The sequence below is a fragment of the Pleurodeles waltl genome, chromosome 10 (genome assembly GCF_031143425.1).
Source record: "Pleurodeles waltl isolate 20211129_DDA chromosome 10, aPleWal1.hap1.20221129, whole genome shotgun sequence".
Lineage (NCBI taxonomy): Eukaryota > Metazoa > Chordata > Amphibia > Caudata > Salamandridae > Pleurodeles > Pleurodeles waltl.
This window is the reverse complement of record NC_090449.1, coordinates 963,874,556-963,900,522: the sequence shown is the minus strand read 5'-3', so window position 1 is coordinate 963,900,522 and position 25,967 is coordinate 963,874,556. Positions and strand designations below refer to the sequence as shown.

Genomic DNA, 25,967 nt, shown 5'->3' with positions numbered 1-25,967 from the left:
GGACTTGAAAACCTGATGTTTTCTGAGGGTTCTTACTATGCCTCTGTTGAGCCCATTAGACATATTGCCTGGTTAAACTGATTTTTAGAAGGACAGGACAGGGAACAACATGTTCTTATGACAAGGAGCCAGATAGCAACAATATGAGTGGCAGAAGCTTGCAGATCTCAAGTTGTGGCGTGTCATGTGGGTCATATTTGAGATTAGCTCAAGCCTAACACTGTTAAATGGGTAAGACAACTGCATAATGAAAAGAGCATGGGGGGAAGTGCTTATAATGCTGAACATGGACTAATAAGTTGTTCAGCTGAAGTGGGCGGTTTGGAATAGAGTGACAGTCGTCTCTGTATCTATTATTTTACATTGCAAGTGACGACTAGTGTTAGCTACAGGATTGATGCGACATGGAAAATATGATGGTTACTTAATGAACTTTGTGTTGGTAAATAAGTGGTTTAAATTAGTGGGATTGGATTAGTGTTGAAATGGAGGATGGCTCTTATTAGGGGTTTATGAGTTGAGGCGAATGACGAAAAACCTGAGAGTGTTGGGGGGTCAGTGAAAATGTGAGTGAAAGGGGTTCAGATTGTGTCAAGGGTGGTGCACATAGTACAGGGAACAAGTGAGAAAACTGGACATTTGTCAAAAGTATAGTATTCAGCACAGGAATCTAATCAAATCAAATACTCTGTTTCCCCATCTACACCCCTCCTGCACTCAAAATACAGGCAGGAAAACCTCCACTGTGGAGGATGATGCAATGCCCAGACTCTCAGGCCTATACTATTTTGTGAATGAAGGAGAAAGACTTGAACTTATTCGAAACTTAGAGAGAGCGCGCTTTCATTCAGGCATTTCACTCCTGGGGAATCATTCATTGCGTACGTCTTAATAAGGTGTGTTCCTCCCTCTCAGCAACACATCTTTAACAGCATGTTGCAACATGCTGGGAATACAGTTTTGCACCAAGCTCAATGTTCAAACTCATCCATAGATGCAAATCCAGGCCTGATTCTTGGCTAATCTGTTGACATTGAGGGCAGGATGTCTGCCAACAGAACTTAGATTATCCATGTAATCTGCAAAAGTGCAAATATCCATGTAATTGGTAAAAGTGGTTTGGAATAGAGTGACAGTCGTCTCTGTATCTATTATTTTACATTGCAAGTGACGACTAGTGTTAGCTACAGGATTGATGCGACATGGAAAATATGATGGTTACTTAATGAACTTTGTGTTGGTAAATAAGTGGTTTAAATTAGTGGGATTGGATTAGTGTTGAAATGGAGGATGGCTCTTATTAGGGGTTTATGAGTTGAGGCGAATGACGAAAAACCTGAGAGTGTTGGGGGGTCAGTGAAAATGTGAGTGAAAGGGGTTCAGATTGTGTCAAGGGTGGTGCACATAGTACAGGGAACAAGTGAGAAAACTGGACATTTGTCAAAAGTATAGTATTCAGCACAGGAATCTAATCAAATCAAATACTCTGTTTCCCCATCTACACCCCTCCTGCACTCAAAATACAGGCAGGAAAACCTCCACTGTGGAGGATGATGCAATGCCCAGACTCTCAGGCCTATACTATTTTGTGAATGAAGGAGAAAGACTTGAACTTATTCGAAACTTAGAGAGAGCGCGCTTTCATTCAAGCATTTCACTCCTGGGGAATCATTCATTGCGTACGTCTTAATAAGGTGTGTTCCTCCCTCTCAGCAACACATCTTTAACAGCATGTTGCAACATGCTGGGAATACAGTTTTGCACCAAGCTCAATGTTCAAACTCATCCATAGATGCAAATCCAGGCCTGATTCTTGGCTAATCTGTTGACATTGAGGGCAGGATGTCTGCCAACAGAACTTAGATTATCCATGTAATCTGCAAAAGTGCAAATATCCATGTAATTGGTAAAAGTGGCAACATCCATGTAACAAAGTCGTCCAGAAACCATGCTGAAAACACAGAGCCTTGCATGTTTTCAGTAGTTGGCCGGTGGCACTAGGAGGGCTGAACACTGGAAATGGCATGATGTATGCATTCCTTTCAGTAGTGAAATGAAGTGAATTGTAAAAGCAAGACCACAAACCAACCAAAGTGATGGGCCTGACATGGGCGTGGTTACAAGCCCATAGAGAGATAACAACAGGGACAGAGCACTTTGAGCTCAACCCTAAAACTAAAATTTAGACAAGACAGGTGCAGGATACAATAAAAACTATTAAGTCACACCCCACAATTGCACTTTTGTCGATACGTTCCACTGCGAGCGAACGTCTGTTTCTTTTTGTGTGTTTGCTTTGCGCTCATGGTGGATGTCGGCTGGTGTATATGAAAGTGTTTTACTTTTACATTTATGTGGCAAGAAAAGTCTGATTAGGAGTTTACAAAGCTAATAGCTTTAACTCGAGTAAACGCGAGACTCATTGCATTGCAAATGCTTGTTCTGCCTCTGTTAACCGTTTGTACTTAGAAGCTCTTTAAGGTTGCTTTTTAATGCTATTAGTCGTTCTATGTGGTTGGCCAGCCATGTAAGCATGTGAGAGGGAGGAGACAAAGATACTTACCAAAATCAAAAATAGGTCAGTTAGAAAGGGAGGGCTTCAAGAATTTCACAGTGGAAATTAATCAGATATCAACTTCAAAGATTTTAAAACAATAATACCCTCCCCCTACAGCATTAACTAAACAGTTCCAACACATCCTACCCCAAAAGCAATTTTAAATGGCCGGGTGTGTGTCCAGGCTGTCAGGACCTGGAAGTGCCTGAGTGACTGGCAAAGATAATGAACCCCAAAGCCAATGAGACACCCTGCAGCAACCGCCAATGATGCATTTCTGGCTCTTCCCACTCCAGTCACATGCCCCGAGGGAAAACCTCTCACAGTGCAGTAACAGAGATAGGCGTGTGCTTTACACACCACGCTCACACTGCATTGCATTTCAGAAGGCACGGCCGCCCCCCCTACCCTTACCTGTGCAGTGTAAGTGTGCCAGCCCTTCAGGTTGTAAGTGATTTATGGAAGTGGCTGGTGGACAGGAGTTACGCTGTCCGACAGGAGTTACGCTGTCCGACTTTAATCCCAAGTGTTTGAATTGAACGCAGCGGAAGCAAGACAGTTGTTGCTAATGTTTGTGTTTTAGACCTTATGAGTTGAGGGAACCTAAGACCAAAGGAGGTAGGACCAATTCATAGTGTTGAGGGGTGTGTTAAATTTTGGTTACACTCAATTCAAGGAATTTAGTGAGATGTGAAATAAATAGAATTTCAGGAACTGTGCAGTTGCAAAATTTCACATGTTTAAATTGCAGGGGTCTGGATTGAAGTGAATGTCTCACATTAGACATTTGATCCTCAAGCTAGTCCCTTAACCATAATGCCAGAGTGCCTTTTACTAAAATTTAATTTTAGGTAATTTTCCTGAACTGTTGAGAAATTTTTTGAATTTTTTTACGCTATTTTGCATTTCCTTAAAGAGTATGTAAACAAAATTGTTTGCTATATCCTAGGGCTTACACCAAGAAACTCAATTTCTCAATTAAAAGACTGTAAAACTGAGAAAAAATATGCAATATGTTTGAAGGCTTTAGACAAGAGCTGCTGCTGTGGTGATTACAGAACATAGGGTTTGAAAAAAACATTTTTTCACATAGTGCCTTTCTAGATCGTTAAATCAATAAAAGCAAGTTGCCTAAATTAACGCATTTATTCCAATATGATTGTGTTTTTTTTCCCAGCACATTAAAAGCAAATTTTCAGGCTGTAATTCAGCAAGCCATTTTAACTAATACCTCGCATAGATAAATGTAATAAACATGAACAGACGTTGTTAGGCACAAAGCTGTGCTTGGCGTTTCAATTTGAAACAGTGCAATTTAGTGCTGATTATATTTCGGGCTTCATCTGTAAGAATTGGATACGTGTTTGGCAGAGAAACCGGCCTCAATAAAAGTTGAACAAATAACATTTGACTACATTTGTGCATATCTCAAAGCGCTTGTATATTTTTTCATGTTAAATGTTCAACCACAGTCCTGTTCAGCAGAGATGTTTTCTCCTTTAAGATGATCCTTTCCACAAATACAGAATAAACAGGAATGTATCATTTAGGTAAGGGGTGGATTAACTGCCAAATATTATTAGAAAGACTATGGATAGCCGTGGCATGAATCCCCGACATCCAGTTATTCACAGCTATTACTTCACAGCAGTGAAAAGCTTCTTTCCAATGCTGTGCCATGACTCAGGCAACTTGGCACTTCTCTGTTCTTCTGCCTCTCCGAGTTCCTTTGGGACCAGAGCAAAGTGTATGTGTGGTAGCGGTCTGCCACCTCCCACAGCATTCTGGAATAATGAAGGGGCTATTGGATGAAAGACGATCATCACCTCCTACCCTCTGCAGACCTGAAATGGTTGCCCATAGTGTGGATGGTGTCCCAAAGTTGCCATTCAACATCTCCTATCAACTGTGCATCTCTACTGACCCACAACTTAAATGGGATATGTATTTTCACTGTCAGGACCTCTATCAGCATAACATGCTCTCAGCTCTGTCACTGAGAGTGGAGACCATGGCCTTGTCCTATAAGTGCCACAAATATTCAGTAGGTGGCATAGGAGTATGGCAGGATACCAGTTATTTTTTAAATAGGGGTGAGAGTTAGAAAGGTGTCATGGTGGCAAGTTTTGTTTTTTCTTTTGAGGCAGGTTGGTTGCAGGACACAAGGTCTTGGTTAATTGAAGGTCGGAGGAATCTTGGCAGGACACCACATACTGATTTTGTGGGGTGGAATAGCTTCCGATTTATTGTTTATTGTGTAGGAATTTTGTTGCTTCCAAGGAAGGTGTGTTAGGGTGCTCAGATGCGCATTGCTTTCTATAAGATATATTTAGGTGGGTGGGGGGATTCAAGTAGTGACATGAGATAAGGAGGGAGTGCCCGGGGGTAGGTAGGAAAGTGGAGGAATAGCTACCTCATAAAAATCCAAATAATTATTTTTTTTCCCTCTGGTAGCTAGACATTCGGGGATGGTGTCAAGATTTATTCCACCATATATAATGATACATTTTGACAAATTCTTGCCACGAAGGGCAGCAAGGAAGTGTCATGGCCAACATTGCATGATTGTAGCGACAGTCGGGTGCCCCTTGCTTGTGCAACAGTGAACACCTGTCTAGCATTGCCTTGCCAAGCAACCATTCCTGCAAACCTCTGAATTTACTTGGCATGTTACAGACAGTTTTTATCAAGTTTGAGTACAGAAGCTGACATTTTATCACCAAGATCATAGGGGTGCAGGAAGTAGCGTCATACACATTTTGACCCTCCTTCCCTCTATGGCGTAAATCACAATAACTTTGGGCTTGTTATATTCCAGAATGCGATATAACCAAGAATTTGGCCTTAATAAAATGCTCTGATATGATTAAAACAAGAATATATATGTTTAAAATAAGTAACTGAAACATGTCACAAGTGATAAAATTCAGTAGAGGAGGCTTCAAGTTACTGCTACTGCTAGCTGCAAAATGACAGCCAGAACTACACCTTTTAGGTGATTAGTTTGGAGAATCATGTCAAAAGCAGTACTTTACTGAAATACTGGAGTCGTATTATCAAGCTTCTTATGAGCTTATTTTTTCACCGTTCCTTGTTATTTTTTTCTAAGCATTCAAATGAATTGTATGAAAATAGAATTTGATCTGTTGGATAGATGTGCACCTTGTCAAAAGTCTCTAATCGATAACTGATATGATGGAAATAGTGTAATATAGAGCTTGCTAACTCAGCCATTTTTATGCTCCCATTATCAGAACTAACTTACCAGTACCTCTGATTGAAGCCAGCTGGTTGTAGAAAGATAGTTCTTCACCTCATACATTTTGTACTAGCCCTGGGCAAGTGGTCTAGCGGATCAATTCACATGGTAGTTCAGACTTCCTAGTTCAGCAAATCTTTTTGAAACCTTACTTTGTGCTGTGCCATCCAGGGCATCTCAGAGCTGGCACATGAGAGCTAAACTTCTACTACATTAATGTTCAAGGGATAAATCACACTCAGGGAGTGGTGTCCTGTAGGGTATTCCATATGCCGCATGGCCCCATTTGTGAAATAAATATATATACTTAACAAAGCAGTGGCTTTGAAGCACTACCACGTTCTCGAATAAAAGAGCTGACTTTTACTTGGGATAGGTATAGCATTTGGCGCCACCCTGCCTCTCGTGAGTCATGACCCCTCTTCACTCTCAACAGTGGCACTAAACAGCATATTACGCTGAACATCTTCATATATAGTATGCACGTGCGTGTGCGTGTGTGTTGGATCTATTAGAAACCATTTGTAACTGGGCACTTGAATCTTCTACTTATACCTAATTTTCATGACACGGTATTCCCAATTGTTTTATTTCATATTTGATGTTAGAATCACATTTTTGAGGCTGAACTCATGTGTAGCTTCCAACGAGGGAGCAAATAAGGTGATATCTTAAATAAGAGCCTCCCCAATCAATGGATAAACCGGCTTAAGAAGCTCCTAAGTTTGTTAGTTGCTTTGAGTAAATAAACTTTCTGGGTCATATTTTCCAGATAACCTTCTGACTTGGACTCACCTTTTTTGTTAAAATTTGCTCGGGGCATTTTTCTTGGCATCTAACTCTGTGTTTAACACCCCCTGAGGGGTAAAGTTGTGAACCGCCTAAACAGAGGCGGAGACAAGACTTGCAAACGCAAATGATCAAAAGTGGAAAAAGCTGTGTCAAATACGCTCCTCTGGGAGAGCTGTTTGCCGGTTTTCTGCTTTCTGGGGGCTAATAAGCAAAGCCCCAGGTACACTCATACTGTGCTAAATATGCGGAGCATTTAGGAACAGAGGAAAGAATGGGGTAAGAAGCCGAAATTAAATCACATGCTAAGTTAGCCATTTTCTTCAAAACTGTACTCTCTATCATATTCCTTATGTTGCATCTTGTTGTGTGTTGAATGTGGTTGATTGTACTGAGCCTTGCAATGTGTTTACTGGTGCACTGTCAGCAGGTTTGCTGGCTGCATAATTATTTGTCGTTTATTTCTGTGGCAGTGACTTATCTTTCTGATGGGATTAACCCCCTTCGCTGCCAGGCCTTTTCCCCCTCAGGTGCCAGGCCTTTTTTTGGCTGTTTGGGGCAGTTCGCGTTTAGGCCCTCATAACTTTTTGCCCACGTAAGCTACCCACGCCAAATTTGCATCCTTTTTATCAACATCCTAGAGATTTTAAAGGTACTCAGAGTTTGTGGGTTCCTCTGGACGAGACCAAGAAATTAGCCAAAATACAGTGAAAATGGGCTGCAGAAGAAGGCTTATGGTTTGCTTTCCCTTAAAATGGCAGCAACAAAGGGTTTATGGTGCTAAAATCATCATCTTCCCAGCTATCAGGAACAGGAAGACTTGAATCTGAAAACCTAATTTGTCAACACAATTTTGGCATTTTACTGGGACATACCCCATATTTACTATTTTTTGTTTTTGTGTGCTTTTAGACTCCTTCAAGTTAGTGACATGAATGGGTGTGAAACCAATGCTCGAGCCTGGAAAGCTAAACATTTCTGAAAAGAAGACAAAATTCTGAATTCAGCAATGGGTCATTTGTGTAGATCCTTCAAGGTTTTCTTACAGAAAATACCAGCTGAAAAACAAAAGATTGGAATTGAGATGGAAAAAAACGGCAATTTTTCTCCACGTTTCACTCTGTAACCTTTTCCTGCGATGTCACATTTTGGAAAGCAGTATACCGTTACATCTACTGGACTCTTCTGGTTGCAGGGATATATAGGGCTTGTAGGTTCATCAACGACCCTAGGTACCTAGAGCCAATAAATGAGCTGCACCTTGCAATGGGTTTTCATTGTATACCGGGTATACAGCAATTTATTTGCTGAAATTTAAAGTGTTAAAAAAGGAAACCTTTGTATTTCCAAAATGGGCACAAGATAAGGTGTTGAGAAGCAGTGGGTATTTGCACATCTCTAAATTCCGGGGTCCCCATATTAGTATGTGCACTACAGCGCATTTCTCAAATAAACGTCTTTTTTACACAGTCTTACATTTAGAAGGAAAAAATGTAGAAAAAGACAAGGGGCAATAACACTTGTTCTTCTATTCTATGGTCCCCAAGTCTCCTGATAAAAATGGTACCTCACTTGTGTGAATAGGCCTAGTGCCTGCAACAGAATCACATTTTTACATTTAAATCTGACATGTTTTTGGCAAAGTGCCTAGCTGTGGATTTGGGCCTCTAGCTCAGCCGGCACATAGGAAACCTACCAAACCTGTGCATTTTTTAAAACTATTCTCCTAGTGAAATCCAGGATGGGGTGATTTGTGGGGCTCTCACTGAGTTCAATTACCAGAATCCTTTGCAAACCTAAAAATTTGGCCTAAAAACATTTTTTCCTCACATTGCAGTGACAGAAAGTTCTAGAATCTGAGAGGAGCCACAAATTTCCTTCCACCCAGCGTTCCTCCAAGTCTCCTGATAAAAATGGTACCTCACATGTGTGCGTAGGCCTAGTGCCCGCGAAAGGAAATGCCCCAAAACACCAGGTGGACACATCAAAATTATGAAATACAAAACTACCTGTTTTTGCGGGGGTGAGGGGCACCTGCATTTTTGGTCCTGGGCTCAGCAGCCATATAGGTAAACATACCAAATCCAAACATTTCTGAAAACTAGACACACAAGGTAGTCCAGAGATGTGTGACTTGCATGGATCCCCCAGTGTTTTCTTATCCGAATCCTCAGCAAATCTCAAATTTAGCTAAAAAAAATCACATTTTTCTCACATTTCTGTGTGGAATCACTGCACCGAGACACATTTCCTATCACCCAACGTTCCCCTCAGCCCCCCTGTAAAAATGATACCTCACTTGTGTAAATGGGCCAAGTGCCTGTGACAGGTAAGAGCCAAAAACTTGTCGAAATTGAGGGGGAACCAAAGCGGGTCCAAAAGGGCAGTTTGAAAAAAACATTTTAGGCTGACAGGTGGCAGAATGATTATCAGTATAGATGCGACAATGCTGGGTGGTAGGAATTTTGTGGATTCCTTCAGATTCTGGAAGTTTCCATTACAAAAATGTGCGAAAAATGTGTGATTTCCAGCAAAGTTGGAGGTTTGCAGGGCATTGTAGGTAAGAAAATGGTGTGGGGTGCATGTGAAGCACACCCCCCTGGACTCACCCAGATGTTTAGTTTTCAGATGTGTCTAGGTCTTGTGGATTTTTCTACATGGCAACGTCCCAAAGTCCCAAAAGTGCAGCCCTCACCATTCCTCAATTCTTTTTTTTTTATCCATTGTACCTAGAGTTTTCTGCCCCCCCCCGGGGGCAGGTAGGCCTAATTACAATAGGCCGATGAAGTGGCCTAAAACAAATTCTCCCCCCCCCCCCCCCCCCCCCCCAGGGGAGCATCCCAGACACCTATATGAGCCTACCTGAACAAACGACTCAGCTTCCACCCCACAGGGCCCTACGCTCAGCCCAGCTCTCTCGCCCAAGTACCCTGCATCAGGAAAACCAGAACAGGGGGACACTCATTTTCCTACCTCGCAGCCACCACCTGGAACACCCTACCACTCCACATCAGACAAACCACCCCCCTCAACTTCACGAAGGAACTGAAGACTTGGCTTTTTTAAGACCCACTTCACCGGTGGACGCTACGCATCCCCCCCCCAAACGCCTTGAGACCCTTGCGGGCAAGTAACTGCACTTCATAAACACTGATTGATTGATTGACCCTTGCCTAAGGGGTTGCTCCCCTTGCAAAAATGGCCCAAAGTAAATTTTGCCTCCAGGGGAGAGGCGAGGCCCTTGCCTAAGGGAGTGCTTCCCACGTGTAAAAAGCATAAAAGAAAAAAAAAATAACAATCCCTGGTGTCTAGCAGTTTCTGCCCTCCCCGGGGGCAGATCTGCCTAATTAGAAAAGGCGGATCTGCCCCCTGGGGGGGGGCAGAAAAAATAATCCCCCCCCCCAGGGGTGCGGCCCTTGCCTAAGGGGCCGCTCCCCTTATGCATATCATTAAAAAAAAAAAAACTCCCTAGTGTCTGGTGGGCATTTCTGCTGCCTGATCGTATCGCGATTGGGCAGCAGAAATGCAGAGAGAGACATGAAAGGAAAGGAAAGGCCTTTCCTTTCCTTTAATGCCGCTCTCGCCCCCTCCATGCTGGAAGCTGAGCTTCCAGTGCAAAGGGGGCAGCCTCTGATGAGGTCACTGCGATCGCGTGCTGACATCTTCAGACGCCACGGGGATGTAGGGGTGCCCAGGGGAGGGGATGTAGGGGTGCCCAGGGGAGGGGATTGCCAGACCCTCGGGGGGAGTGCTTTCGCTCCCCCCGAGGGCTCATAGAGAGAGAGAGAGAGTTTACAGCGCAAACTTGGCCCATGGGGATTAGAATGTTTTGAATGAGCACAAAATTTCATTACACATTGTCAGGTTAATATTTTTTAGGCCCCAGAAGAATAAGTGAATTGCACAGACTCACAGGATCTTGATTGGATGCCAGGATTTAAATCTGGTTCAGCTCTGGCCGTCGGGCCACATTTCATCACATTGTGTGGTAAAGCAACATTGTGTGGTAAAGCAACGGTTCAAGATTACCTTTTCCTGTGTGGCAGTTGCTGCAATGCTAGCATTTGCGAAATGAGTTGGGGATGTGGAATTTATTTTTATTTTTTCTCCAGTACCAATGTACGTTGGGCCAGCTGTATATGAAAAGGGCATTTTGGTTGAATAAAAGTGCTCTGGAGATGTTTCACTAGCTTTTTTTTTTCACTACGTTGTTAACTTTAGATTTTATTTTTAGGTTTGAAGTACTTTGTTGCCCATGTAACTAGGTCTTCCCATTGTAAGTATTTGTAATAAATAAAATAAATCCTCAGCCATTTTATCCTTCTCCAGGTGCTTTTGAGTGACTTTGGCGACATGTGATCAGTCGCTTGATTCAAGAGTATTGATGAACTGGCGTGTGGCTTAGCCAATGGGAAATGTAGGGCAGCTGGTTTGGGTTTTTAGGACTGTGCTAGTTACACTTGTTTAAAAAATGCTTTCACTTAAAGAGATGTTGTGAACAAGTCATGCAAGCATGGGTGCACTGGCTGGTGTGGGTGCACACCAGGGGAACAGGGCTCCCTTTTAGCAATCCAGAGAGGGGTAAGCGTGATTTCCTTCATACTTTTAACAGCACATGCCGCTGATGCGTTTGCAAATAGTGACACTGTATCAGTGGGTTTGTTCTGCTGGGCACTTGATTCAATGCTACTATGCGACATGACAACAGCTTGTACATTATAGCCTTTGTGCACAATCTGGAGGGCTATACTGGATATCAAAGTCCCACTCCATCCAGCTAGGTTAAAAAAAAAATAGGGCATGGGAATGAAATAACTAGCATGCCTAGCTCCAGTGGGCTGTGGATCTAATGGAAAGCTTTGCCGTTTGATGGCTGAAAGTCCTAATTTCTATTAAAAACATACTTTGCAGAAGGTTGTAAAACATCCACACAGTTCTTAGCGTTTTTTGTGTCAAAGGCTGGCAGGTTGTGCCTGCGGATGGTGATGTGCATGGCCTTGGTTGCAACTGTTGAGAGAGAAGGATGCAAAGGTGGACACATCCTTCACTGCCCTTGCCTCTCCGAAAGGTGTAATTCACTCCTGTAGCTTAGTAGAGCAAAGGAAGAGCCAGATTCTGTGGGCTCTGGTCCATTCTTCCCCTGTGACTCCCGGTTACACTCCATGAGAGAGACAGCGGAAGCCGTGGAGTAGCTCTTGAGGAAGCCTCCCCTCCCTTCCCAGAAGCACAGCCTCTGCCTCTTTCATTCCATTGGGTGGAGAGGCTGTAGAATAGGGTATTGTAATGTTTAAAACCAGCTTTTACTCCATTGTTTACAGTAGAGCTTCTGTCCTTCCAGTGTTCTAACTCATAACGAACCCACTTAAATTCCATGTTTTTTTTGCAGTAGTTTCCAAATTGTAAGCCAGCCTGTGGAATTAATGACTGAGCGACAGCAGCATTGAAATACAGCATCTTCTGCGTAATTTGGAGATTTTAACAAAAATTGGCTTCTAGCTCAAACGGATCAAAAGGTATTAAAAATGTTGTCGTACTTTTGCTGCGCAGGGGCAGGTCCCCCTTTTCCAAGCAGTGGCAGGTCAAATTTGTTTCTCTGATTGCTGCATTTTAGTGTTACGCAGCTGGTAAACCTCTGCTGTCTAGTAAAAAGAATACAATTCTCAAGTAATACTGCCACAACATGTGCTGCATTATGCCTCATCATTTATCTTTTCTTCCTGGATAATTTAGTTACCCTGTCGCATAATTTTTTGCTCTCCTTCAGCATTATTCCAGTTGCCCTGGTTATAAGTATTTTATTGCACAGTTATTAGAACTAATGGATGCAGTGAAGAGTGACTTTTCATGATAATGGGAATTTGGAATCAGCTTTCATTTTAGGATTGTGGAGCCGATGGAGAATTGCATTTTAATAACAGCCCTTTTTTCCCTATCCATTTGTAAGATGGGTGAATAGCATTCTTTTTCTGCTCCTGGCATGTCTGATGGCATACACAACCTTATCTTCCACATTCCATCACCTTATTGTGTGGTATGGTCTGGCCAGAAGTTTGTAATGAACATACACCTTGGTGATACTGGCTTCTTCATGATATGCATGAAGTGTGCAGGAATGTGACTGGCCCTTTTGAAGCCAAGCCTGAATGGAGAAGAGTGCAGTATTGGATTTGCGTGTGCTGCAGGAATTCCATGAGGCAAGGTCCATCTTGGACCTATCGGCACACAACTGACAAGGGCCTTAGAGAATGCAAATTCTCCCTCTCTTTACTGCACATTGCTAATGGACCCTCCTCTACCACATCCACATGACGACGCTGAATGGCAGCAAAGAGGTTGATTGGGATGGAACAAAACTGATAAATAATTTAAAAGTGATATTGTTTTAAAATTTATGATAAGTAGTAACGGTTTTACAAAATATATTTATGCTAATAAATAGTTTGATAGCTGGTGCCAAGAAAGTTATGTTTACAAACATTTGTGGAGCTTTGATTGTGCTGTTCATCAATTTGCTAGATAGATACTCTGGTTCTTTACATTAAAGATGTTTTGAGGTGAGGAAAATGCTCTGAATGGCAACAGATGCCGTTAGAGTCTGCAAACCTTGGGTTGAAATAGCATTCTCCTCCGGATCCATTTGTAGATGGTCAGTTTGAGAAAAGTGCTTTGAAGTGGTAGTAGATCAAAGACGAGAGATCAAAGAGGTACGGATACCTTTGGATCAACTTCATGAGTGTTACAGAAGCAGAAACATAGTTTATTTTATCAGTGCAGCTGTCTCTGTCAATTATTGGATTTCCCTGGGGAGTTGTCAAGATTGATGTGACCACACAGTGGATTTGTTTCCTTAGCCAGCATCTCCTTAAAGAGAGTGAATGTGAAGCCTGTTTGCATCATTCTAAAAGGCATGTGTCTCGAACAGATCTGTTAAATTTACACTTGAATAACTTCAGTTTTTTTTGTTTGTGGTGGTTTATCTTCTCCTTCATAAGGAGGAATCTGAGCATCAGACACAGCATGCAGTATATAAGATTGTGGGTAAAGCCACAGCTATTACACGTTTTCCATCATCAGCTTCAGAATGCGCCATAAACAAGAACTTTGAAGCATAGTTGCCTCTAACATACTTTAAACAGGAAGGGCAAATGCCTGGCTGTAAGTAGTGAAGCTGTCCACTGGTGTATTATATGTAGGACCCTCCAGAGCTTTTCCTCACTCCACCCTTATCTGTCCCAAGAAACAATAGTGCAGTAAAGGTGATGGGAATTCAGTGGAAACCCATAAAAAAACATATGTTCTTTGTTTCCTTTCAGACACTCATCTACAATGTCCAAACCCATACTGTCCCAGTGAAAGTATTACAATGTAATGCCTTGCCTCTTAGTATTAAGGCCCAACAATTGTAAAGGTTCTCATGCCCCTCAAATGTAAATGAATACAATAACTGGTCCTACTACGACCCCTCTCCTATCCTAAGACCCCCAGCCCTTCGTCCGTCCAACCTCAATTTAAACATAACAGTTGATATCCTATCACCCTTCTCAAATAAAGTCTCCACCCTCCACCCCCCTATTAATATTTAAAAAAAAAAAACTGGTCTCATTCAAACATTTTTACCACCCTCTATGGAGACCTATCTTAAAAATGTAAAACAAAAAAGCCTTCTGTCCTAATTTCTCCCAGATGTGGGAGACAGAGCCAGGTCTCCCCTCGCCTTGCGGAGTGCCCTTGCATATGCCATGGTTCTGTGAGTATCAGAGACTCAGATGCGGCCAGGAACACAACAGCAGAGAGGCACGTGAGGTTCTCGCCGCACCCCACAAACTTCACATCTCAGGAGGTTCAGAGGAGGTGAAGAAGGCAGCCATAGGAGGGCCAGCCTTTGCTTTTTTCCTCACCAGACCCTGGAGGAAAGGGAGCAGGTGCCTTCACCGGATCCCTTTCAGAGGTTCCTTTATGTCCTGGAGGCCTGTGGAAGAGGTAGTGAGAAGCAGCCTCAGGGTAGGCGCAGGTGCCTTCACCGCATCCCTTTCAGAGTTTCCTTTATGTCCTGGAGGCCTGTGGAAGAGGTAGTGAGAAGCAGCCTCAGGGTAGGAGAGCATCTTGGTTTTGGCAGGAATGGCGAGTTATTGCACATCGATGTGATGCCACAACACTTTGCAGTGACTTTCCCGTAACACTTTTGGACGTCACAGCATTGCCTCGTACTCCCAAAGTGCCTGCTGTCTTTTACTGTATAATACCAAAGTCAAGCATAACAACATTAGCCCTGGGAGTCAACATGTTTGCTCTCTTTGTGAAACGAACGTGTTTATTCTATCTGAAGCTTACATGATATCAACTTCTGAAAAACTTTTAAAATATTCCTATCCTACCGTTTACTGTGGCACGGCTGCCATAAGTTGGGTTCCCCTTTAGCAAGATCTCGGTGAAGGTGGCTACTTGCTTCACTGTGAATGGTGTTCTACCTTAAAGCTGAGAGTTTTCACAAAGTGGAAATAAAATTGTCATAAAGCAATGAAATGCCAAGGTTAACCTATAGGCACATTGTGATTTCAATCTGTTGGCTCCGAGGTGAAAGGTTAATGCCATTAATCGAAAGAGCAATCACGGGTGACATCCAGGTCTAATTAATCTTATCTTTCTTCGGTGTTTGTTTCTTCAAAGAACACCCCTGCAGCTAAAGGGCAGTGTTTTTGTGTAAGTAGACCTGTTTGTAAATGCCAATGGCGTTAGTTATTATCTCGGGGCCCTTTCCAATAGATACAAAATGGATTGAGCTTTATCCCAGTAACCCCGACTTGGAGGTGAACTTTTTAAAATAGATCACCAGTTGTATGTGTTTTAATGGTTTGCATTTACGGCAGTTAATACATTTGCTTAAAAGACTTACATGAATCATGGCGGGAGGGGTGTAGAACCGTGGATTGCATGCAACTGTCAGTATTTTTGAATAAACTGCGAGTTGCATGTTCTTTTTGAGCATTACTGAACTCCTAAGCGTTTGCATGCTAATGTGTCCGTTCATATGTTTATATGTTCAGCCAATGCTGCTTTGCAGGGATTCACTATTTGTTTGTGTAAACTTTTGTCTCCTGCGTCCACTGAAATTTAAAGGTGAGATTTGGCCTGTTCCTCTCTTTTTCACAGGTAAATCACAAATAGCGCTTTGATGATTTTCTGAGTTTAGATCTAGTGCTTTACACACAAACATCCTTATTTTTTAGGTTGATCGTCCAGTTTCATTCAATTCATAAATTACTGATCTATGTGTGGGTGTGCACAATCCCAGGCTCACTGAGATTTTGCTTCCTGATCCCCCAGTTATTATGGTAGATAGATTAGTGTTCCATCATATTTGATAATTGTGAAAGTGGATAGTTTGTTGGAAAGCATGGGGAGTAAGGTGTTGGGTTATTGTTTACCATTTTGTTTACAAGGTGTTTGGTTAATTCCAACCCGTGTGTAAAGGCCTGTTTACACGTGGTCAGAATTACTAGTGTGAAGGTATTTAATGCATCCATTAATTTTCATATGTGTTCAGTTTAGCCCTGGTATCATTATTTAACAGGCTATAGAAATAGCACTTAAACTTGGAATTAGACCCTATGTCTTAACCGTAGTGAGTGAGTTGAATGGGGCGTATTGCATAGAAATATAGAATGGGTTTGCAGATGAGGGTCACCATGCCTCCCCAACAATCATTTGTCTGCTCTTTGCTCCCACACACGTCATGATCTTTGAGGCATTCAGACTCAGTAACTTTGTTCTCCTTGTTCAATCAATTCGTCCCTAGTCTCCATATCCACTTCTAGGAGGCTGTGATGTGCATTTGTTACAATTTACAAATGGGCATTGATTTCTTTGATTACCCCTGTGCCTGTCCTCTTCAATCTCTTCTGATTCCATAAGTACTCTTTTGCAGAATATGCTTGTATGCTCTGTCTTATCACTCGTTGTATTTTTACCCACGTCCGCCTTTCCCACCCTACTCTTTACCCCATATCTGGGGCAGACAGACACAAGTAGATCCCGGAAGGATAATTTAGTAGTAATTGCAGGCTTTAGATGGTTACTAAACAGTTTGTGCAGACCTTTAAAGCTTCAGCTGCCATGAGTCTGAATCACCTGCTCTCCTCTTCATTTCCCTTCCTCTCTCTTCCCCATCTCTTCCTTTTCTCAGCCTTCTTCAGGGATGTGAAAGGAGCTTCTGCAGACTTGGTGCTTTAAACACAGGAAGTCCAAACAGGCCGGTTCAGTTGTGTGTTTTCCTTTGTTGAATGTGGGACCCTGTCAGTAAAATTGGCACAGCAAACTGCTTGTGGCTACACCAAAACATTACAGACTGCACTTGGATAGAACATAAAACCCCAATGGCAACCAAGTGTTGACTGGGCACACAGCAGTGTGGGATTAATGCCAAATACAACCATTCATAACTGAGCTTAAAACCATATTATTGCAGGATCGAAGCACGGTAAACAGCAAATGTTGCTATTACCCTTTATAAGGGTATGATGAGTTTGCATTACTGAAGTCTGGACTTCTGACTGTTAGATCACTGGAGATGTCGGAGACGAGCAGGAGCTTGCTGAAATATCTTGTTGATGTGGTAAATCTATATGTCCTGAGTGTTAGGGAATTCTTTTTAGAAGTAGAGTGCATCAAAATAGAGAAACGTGTCTCTCATCTAGTTCTTGAATGAGTGTTGAAGAAATACGCCACAGAGTCAAACATTTCTGCCTAGCACTCCTCAGACAATCTGTGGATCCCCTATACACATTCAGCAGACTCACCTAGTAGATAGTGAACACAAAAGCACAGTCCTTAGAACATCTCAGAGGTTCGCAGAAGTCTTGGTCTCTTCCAGCTTTTGAGACATGTAGCTTAATTTTTAATTTATCAAGTGCCCAGAAAGTGAAAAACACCATAATCTGGGGTCCACCAAGAGCGTAGGGCCATCCTTGGGGTCACTGGTAGTTTCCATAATGAAATACCTTGGCAGTGCAACTGCAGTAATAACATTCAAAAACTGTTGTCATGCAATTGCCAATCACAGACCTCCCCATCCGGAGCAGCTGCAGAGCTCCTTGTCATTGGTCCAGATCCATACATTGGGAAGTCCCTGCCTGATACGGTAACGGCATAGCTCATGTACTTCCCCTAGTACTTGCAGCACCTTACAGTCACCACTCACAACCCCACACCCATCAAATATAGAAATATCACTTGCTGAGACTTGCTGTTACTCATTTAACAGTTCCTCACATGGACCAGGCTTTGCACTCACAAGTTTCACAAGCACTGCACCACATTCACCAGTGGCACGCCTTGGATTTACCAAACACAACTGTCCAGTTGCAGTCCCCACATTCTGATAGCTGAGGGGCCAATATTTGTTTTTCTCGGCACGTACCTGCATGCTTCTGCCTACAGACAGCCGTATTATCCATCTGCATGACCACTCCAGAACTGCACGTGTGTCATGTATGTCATTTTCACTCATTGTGACATAGGAGAGACTGTCTACTAAATAACATTTAACACTCCGCATAAGTGTGGCTTGTGGTTCATTTGTGTTTTGGTGCCATTTTACTACTGTGGGGCTGAGGCTGCCTCTGTTGTTCTTATGGTTCCCTCCGAAAGCTGCTAGGTACAACTTGCCTGAGGTTATGTTAAGGGGTATTTTTTCTCACCTGTGTTCACAGACTAAACCAGAGTGGGCAGGCATAGAGTAGAGGACCAGATTTGCCACTGTCGTCAGATTTGGATAACATGCATGGCAGAGCCCAGCAGTGTTTTCCTATGGCATTAACAAGCAATGCTTGGCTTTGCATAATGGGTGGTGGCTGTTGTCAGAGGGTCATGGGCCGTTTGACTGGTTTATCACGCAAGATAACCACAGTCTCCAATTAGATATGGTGAGAATGGTCAACCACCCAAAAAAAACAAGAAGAGAAAAGCATCAGGTGTTGGCTCCCTACTTCTGTCTTTCTCTCAAGCGACAGACGTGAGGTATCGACCCACAGGGAGTGCATTATGCTGCATAGCTTCTGATGGATTCCTGAGATGTCCTCTGCGTGGATGGTGGGAGCCACGTTCAAGATCGTCTGTAGATTCATTGTCATAATGTGTCATGTTGTTGAAAAATGAAGCATTTCTTAGCTTGCTGTTGCTTCATTGCTTGATTTTGCACTCACCTCTGTTTAGACAGAAGGGTGCTTGCTATTGATGAAAGATCTGACCAAAGCGAGAGCATCTGAGCATCTGTCCTCTGCTTTGGGTCCAGCACTGTGCAGCAAGCCAAAATAAAATGTACAGAGCAGCCAAGGCAGCAAGCCGGAGCCATGATCACTGAAGGTAATTTAATTAGTGTTGATCAGGACTCCAGATGATGGTGCTTTGAAAAGGAATACTTTAGTACTTAACAGCCTTTTTACATGCCCGAGTCTGTGTGGGAAGGAAAAGCCAATTGTTCAGAATGAATGTGCAGATTTCTACTGCCTCACTCAGAGTCAATTGAAAACGTGGTTGTTAGCAGGCGCACAGACCTCTTCTTGAGGCTCTTCAGACTACTATCACTGCAGTTCTCACATGAGAGCCATGTCACGATAGCACAGTCCTTGGCGTATTTGCGTACATGCTCGCCCGTTGTCTTGGTGATCCAAATACACACAGCCATAGGTGCCATGAGATACTCGCAGTCTACTCTAACACAAGCTCAGCAGTTCCTTTAATTCTCTGAGGGACTGTTCAAGACGGTCACACAACTCTTGCCGTCTATGTTTTTTCAGATGTCCTTATTGGTTAAAAACATCCCTTTGCTTTCTACAAACAATGCCGTTCTCTTCCTACAGTATCTTCCTTTCCCAGTTCCACTGTTTTTCTTCTCACATTCTCAACCTTGATTTCTCAGTCTGCACGCATCAGCATGGCTGCATAGTATTGTACGGCGTAAACTGCTTGTAATTGCAAAACATCTCGTAACCTGTTATAAAAGTATATATATTTGCCTTTCTGCTCTGTATTGGGATTGCTTTCTTTTTTTGTAATAAGATGTGTAGAATTTGCCATGGAGTGGGGCCCAACAATTATCAGGGGCTTTAATAAAACACATGCTCACATCATTCTTCTTATTGGCACCTCATGAAGAGTTACATTCAGGCTGACTTCTGTGGCACAGTTATGCCATAGCAGTAACCAATAAATGCATACATTCCTTCTTTTTGGTTTCTTGGGTAAGGAGAAACACGTTTTGGGTGAGACACAGCCACCCAGTTGGTGAACAGTTGACTAGTTCTATTTCAAGTTAGCTAGCATAAGCTAGCAGACAGTAGCATGCACCTTTCTGCCCACTTCAACTTAAACCGCACAGGTGTATTTGAAAAAGTTGAACAAAATAAAAATAATTTCTTCAATGAACACTGTCAAGTTGAAGGAGCAAACTGGAGACCAACTGTTATAGGGCGAGCTGGGGGAGGATGCATTGTTGGAGACATTTAGAACGCAGAGGGAGGGGCCGGAATACCAGAGCTGGTGATGCTACTAGTGCACCAATAAGAGCTAGTGGAAGGCTTAGGTCTTCACTTCCTTATGCTTATAGATTTAGGAAACTCGCACCCTACCCCTCCCCCCCTTCAATACCAGCAATTTGTTACCACGTAGACAGCTTCATAGAGTCCACAACACGCATTAGCACACATCCCCCCACATTGTTTGTTATTTTTCTGCGGATTAAATGAAGACTTGAAACCCGCATTGGTTTAGTTACCAATTCAGTTGGTAGAAGCTAGTTGGGAGGTGGGTTTTTACAGGTTGGCTTTATATCTTATGGCAATGCTGGATTGTGCTGATGTTGGGCTGATCCATTTAACTGTCCCATAATCAAGACTACATGCTCCTTCCACTTAGATGTACACCAAGGTACCTGTCTAAATACAGTGTAGTGGAATTCTTATCAAAATGCCAAGAAAGTTTGTGTTAAAAAAATAGGGAGAGCTGGTGGGGGCGGGGCGTAATATATCTACCAAAGAGGCTCCTCACAAGAAACAAGTTAATTTGTTGGCTGGCACATGTCATGTAGTAAGATTAGCGTTCTGTGAAAAAGAGCTTTTGTCGAGCATGTCCTGAGGATTAATAGAGCAAAACGTGATATCCAGACCCTGGTGTTTGTCACAAGATCTACTCGCATGTTTACTGCACAGCTGTTCTGGTTGCCAGATTCATATCTTCAGTGGTTTATCGTGCATTATTTCCCGGATTTCTCTCTCTTTTGTAGAATACTGATGCCAGCAACAGCATCATTACAGTACACGTTCTTTTAAAGAGTAAACTCGCAGCTCCGATGCCGATGAAGGGACAGAGCTGTGAGCACGCAGTATTCATTTCATAAACTGATTGGGCTAAAGGTCATATTCCGAAGCCGGAGAACGACCGGATGAATGACGTTTATTTTTAGCCCTGACCCAATACTAGGTATTTCCAGTGCCTATTTCATTTCACAATTCTGTTTTCCTTTCCTGGTCAGAAAAATATGTTCCTTTTAATAGCCGCAGTCGTCGTGCCGCCACATTTTCAACAAGGGTGTTTTTGTGCAAATTTTGATGATGGAAAAAATGTCCAAATCGATGGCAGCCCTTGGAGGAGGCATTGTGTGTTTTATTTCTGACCCACTGTCCTGCAGCCCTTTTATGGCAGCTACCATCTCACTCTCGTGTTCACAACACGTTTTCACACTTCACCCAACACGTCCACACGCTATCGACCATGCTGTTCCAAACGGGATCCCAGGGTAATGGGAAGCATAGCTCTGCAGTTTTGTTAGGAGTATAAAGCGCTATATAATTTCTACAATATAGTACAATACAACTTTTTGGGCCATATGTACGAACACATTTTCCCATTGACACAGAATGGGCAAAACTGCTTGCTACATCTGCCCTTTTGTACTCAGCACTTCGATGATTAAGTATGTAGGTGTGCATGTATGTTGTATTTGTTTAGCGTGAACTAAGCCAGAAGGATCTGTGTTCAAGATCATAGGCAGACATACATTCAGTGTGTGACTCGAGGAGTAGTTGGTTTCTAAGAGTAAAATTGGACTGTTCCTACATCATGATGTAGTGTTGTTTGAAGAAGCATGTCTTCAGCTATTTCATATATTGCAGCAGGGTTGCGCCAGTCTTGAGGATACTGAGATGTTGTTCCAGATTCTGGGTGTGTAGATGGAGAAAAATACTTCAATTTTGAAAATGATATCTGTATTTTAAAAATAAGGGAAACCTTCACCTAGCACAGTTCACTTCCATAAACAAGACTGTGCCCCATAGCACGTTCTGATATCTTCTGTCAGAAACACTTTATCAAATGCAATACAACAAACTAGGGAGAAATCTGCTAGAAGGTGTTCCTTTACTTCTTGTTCATGTGCAATACCGGAGTTTGATCAATAGCTTTAAACATAAGACATGAAGTAGGAAGTGATCCGAAATTGATTTTGAACCAAAATGTCCAAAGGTAAACAGTTACTTACCTTTGTCTTTCAGAAAAATTCCAGCAGAATATATACCATAGAATACTGTGGGGCAAAATATTGAGAACCACATTATCCTGAATGTAAGTGAACTTAGGTGCACATAGGTTTACCATACTTACTATTGTCAAGGTATTGAAGTTAAGAATAGTAAATCAATACTTACCTATATGCACTCACCTTCTCGATATTTTGGTCTTCAGTGTTTAGGCCTCAATATTTTGCCCCCACAATATTTTTGTCCTTGATACTCTGTCATACAGCCATTTAAGCACAGTGTCAAGAGGTAAACGTTGTTCCAGGTACCTTAGGCTTCTTTGGTCATTTAAAGGTCACCAAAACTACAAACACCAAAAAGCATTAGCTTCCATGGAAATGCCATGGGCTATAAATGTAATTTCATGGTGAGACTAAGCCATCTGGTAACCCTGCATTAAACAAAAAAAAAAAACTTTGTTGATCGACTCCATTAGTGCCCTTTTGTAACTGCTCTTGTTAACAATAGTAACAAGACTGCTGGATTTGTGCGGCAGCACCACCGAGCGATGGGGACTGAGACTGATCCTGCGCTGTGTGGCAGTTGCCGGCCTAACCTTTCCAGGCAGCTAACAGCACCTCCCCAGTACCCAACAGTAAAAGCTGACTTGTGGCAGCCCTTTGCATGACATCTGGATTTCTCTAGGAAATTGTGGTGGAACAGATCATACCCTTTTCTTAGTCACACATGTCTCACACATACAAAGGCAAAACAGAAGCAGGACTAGGTTCAATATGTTTTATTGAATCAACTGTATTCTATGTATAGATGCATGTATTGCTATAATAAGGATGATAAATCATAATTAAAGCAAAGCAGTGACAAGGAAAGTAAAGCATAGGAAAAGTCTCCCATACTGTCACAACAATTGTTCTAAAATCCCTACCTGCACTACTAAGGTTCTATACAAGAGCATGTCAGTATAAGCACTAAACTGCCCATCAGGCTCTACCTGTGGTGTAACTTAATGTTTGTGGTCTGTCAATTTTTGAACACTACCTTTGCTGTGAAAACCAAATAACCTTTATATAAGTAGATACTGGTCACTGAAACCCATACTTTTGTTTACCTGTGTTTTTAGTAATAGCTGCCCCAGTAAACTCTGTGTGTTTCAAGATGCAGAAAAAAACAGCATTAGATGCAATGAAAGGTGGTCATGCACTTTGAGCTGCTGATTGTGGAACTGGGAAACCCGGTTTGAACCCCAGTCTCGGCTCAATATCCTGTGATTCTGGGAAAATCACTTAATTTCCCCATGCCCTGACAAAAAATGTGTGACACTTTGTAGTGCTCATGTAAAGCACTTCAATGGCCGTGGGCCAGGTTAACGCTATACACAGAAAAGAAAGCAAAGTGCCTACATCCTTTTACCCATAATATCAATGTATAAGTTCACTATTGGGCCAGACTTAAAATGATTGTACCTAGTTTTGTATCTTTTTTTTAAAACTCAAGGAGCTTTGACCGTTTTAGGCTCTGCAGTGTCTCCATATGAGCAGCTTACATAATTGCATAATTGCAATGATCAAGGTGCTTTCTGTGATCTGTGTTGCATCTTTCTCGTGGTACAAACTATGAAAGCTCACTTACACACTTGATTAACAGGTTGTTTAATCTGGCAAATTAGTTTTACACCAGTCCTCAGATATTGGTACTTAATACATAAAACATTGGTTATATTTGTGGTAGATAAAATACATAACTCAAAAACAATTCTGCACCTTCACTGACTTTGTCTCTCATATAATTTAAAACGTAGCGTCCTACTTTGAATTTGGCTGTTGTTGATTAGATGGTAGAGTCCTGTCTGCCGTGTTTAGAGCACGTAGCGGCCCTAGCCACTTTCAAATGTGGTATATGAGAGAGACATCTTATATTGGTCAAAATCGAAATAGGAGCATGTGTTCTAATTTTCTTTGCATCGGGAAGTTAATATCCATCTTATTTTACAAGAAAATAGGTAGATCACGTCAGTGCTTAATTTGTAAATAAAGAGGTGCCGGTGCTCAAAGCCCTTCTCGTAAACACTAGGCTGCTGTGATTAAATCTGCCAGCACTGAATACTGAGGCAGTGTAATCCTGAAGCCATCTCGGGCCTCTTCAATCCATTTACGGCCACCCCTGCCCCTTTAGCTCATCCTGCAACTTTATACTTTCTCCCTTTATGACGCTTTTTAGTTTTACCTTCCTCCGTCTTTCCCATATGTGTCTTTTGCTCGCAGCAAATGCTTGAGGCACAAGACTAAGCTCCGGCCCTCACAAATAAGTGCTGGTGCTCAGCATCGGAAACAACAAGCACAAATTAAGCACTGGATCACGTCCCCTCCACCCCCGAGTTCCACAACTGCACTCATATTTCTATCATAATGTGTCTTTAAAAAAAAATTGGGGGTGACAACATTTGAGCTTTGACACTCCCAAGGTCCACTCCTATGAACTTTTACTTTGATGGAAATTATGAATATTCCCACCAGAACAACTCGATCGTAAAAGCTTGCATAGCCTGTGATTTTACAACATAAACTGCACACCGATGGTCACAGGTAACAAACTTTTTTTTTTCCTTATCTAATGTTTGGCTGTTTCACTCTGTATAATGATGCATGGCTAATTTAAAGTGCAATACAAAGAAAAATGATTTTAAAAAGTGCTCTGGTCCTGCAAGATCCAGTTCAAGTTTCATGTACTGAGTATTCCCAAGGCCAGTCACCCGCACGTGTCTCAAAGTGGATACCTGCAGAAGAGGCGAAACATGGATTGAAAAACCTAAGAGGCTTACGTTTAAAAGGTGTTACCGTTTGATCTCTAATTATCGGCGAACAAGGTGTTTCAGCCGAAGAGGTCTCTCTGGAAATCTGTGTTCGTTAATTTGCCTTTCATTAGCGGAGTCTTAATTTGCATGCAGAGAAACATTGCTACACATGACAGTGACAGTAACGTTGATTTTTTTTCTTTCCCAGTGGCTTTTCACGGTCTCCCATTGAAAATCAAGAAAGAGCCCCAGAGCCCCTGCTCGGAGATTGGCTCGACGTGCGGCCAAGAACAGCCATTCAAGTTTAGCTATGGGGAAAAGTGCCTGTATAATGTCAGGTAAGTAATATAACAGTGTGCCTGCCCATTTTTCAATCAGTGCTTAATTTGAGCCGGCAGTTGAAGTTGGGGTGCACTGGCACTCATTTTTGGGGGCCGACACTTATTTTTCCTCATCTGACTTTAACAAAAGCAAGAGCGAGAAAAACACACAATGGGGGCTGAAGGAGAAAGAGAAGGACAGAAAGATTGTGGCAGAGACAAATAAGGAACCTACAAAAATGAGTTAAAGGAGCAGGGAGTGTCTGGTGGTGGATTAAAAAAACTCAGGGTAGTGTTGGGCACTTCAGCCATTCAGTAATACGGCTGCAAGCCTCTGGGCAGAACATTGGGCCCCGGCACTCAGCCTTTTAAAAATTAAGCACCGTTTTCATGGTAAACTTTTATTTGATTTGATCATTACTCATCTTAATCGAAATAATCTTCCTTTTGGTTAGTTATGTCTCGGGACCTGACATGGAACTAACAGTTCTGCAGTTCTTCACTCTCACAATAGCGGCATCTGATCATCAGCCAGATTTTTTTTGCTCATTCAGTGTCACTTTTTTAATAATGTTTTATTATACTTGGTAGCCTTTCAAGTTTGCTCATCAAGTTGGCTGCCCCGTTACTGCTGCCCGATTTTATGAGGTGCATTTCACACAATATAGAGTTCCCAGATACTGTTAGGAGGTCCCCACCAGTCCGTCCAGGACCATCACAG

The 25,967-nt window shown here is 42.3% G+C and overlaps 1 protein-coding gene across 5 annotated transcripts in view; it reads left to right on the top strand.

Annotated features, from left to right (window-relative positions):
- Positions 1 to 25,967, top strand: part of ETV1 (ETS variant transcription factor 1) — a 126,917-nt gene that overhangs the window by 29,176 nt on the left and 71,774 nt on the right. For 4 of the 5 annotated variants that reach the window (XM_069211790.1, XM_069211789.1, XM_069211792.1 and 1 more), the window contains one exon: positions 25,135 to 25,264. In XM_069211790.1, coding sequence (XP_069067891.1) covers positions 25,135 to 25,264 — 130 coding nt within the window. Of the gene's footprint in view, positions 1 to 12,039; positions 12,119 to 25,134; positions 25,265 to 25,967 lie in introns of those variants that run through there. The other variant, XM_069211794.1, reaches the window with a different exon arrangement.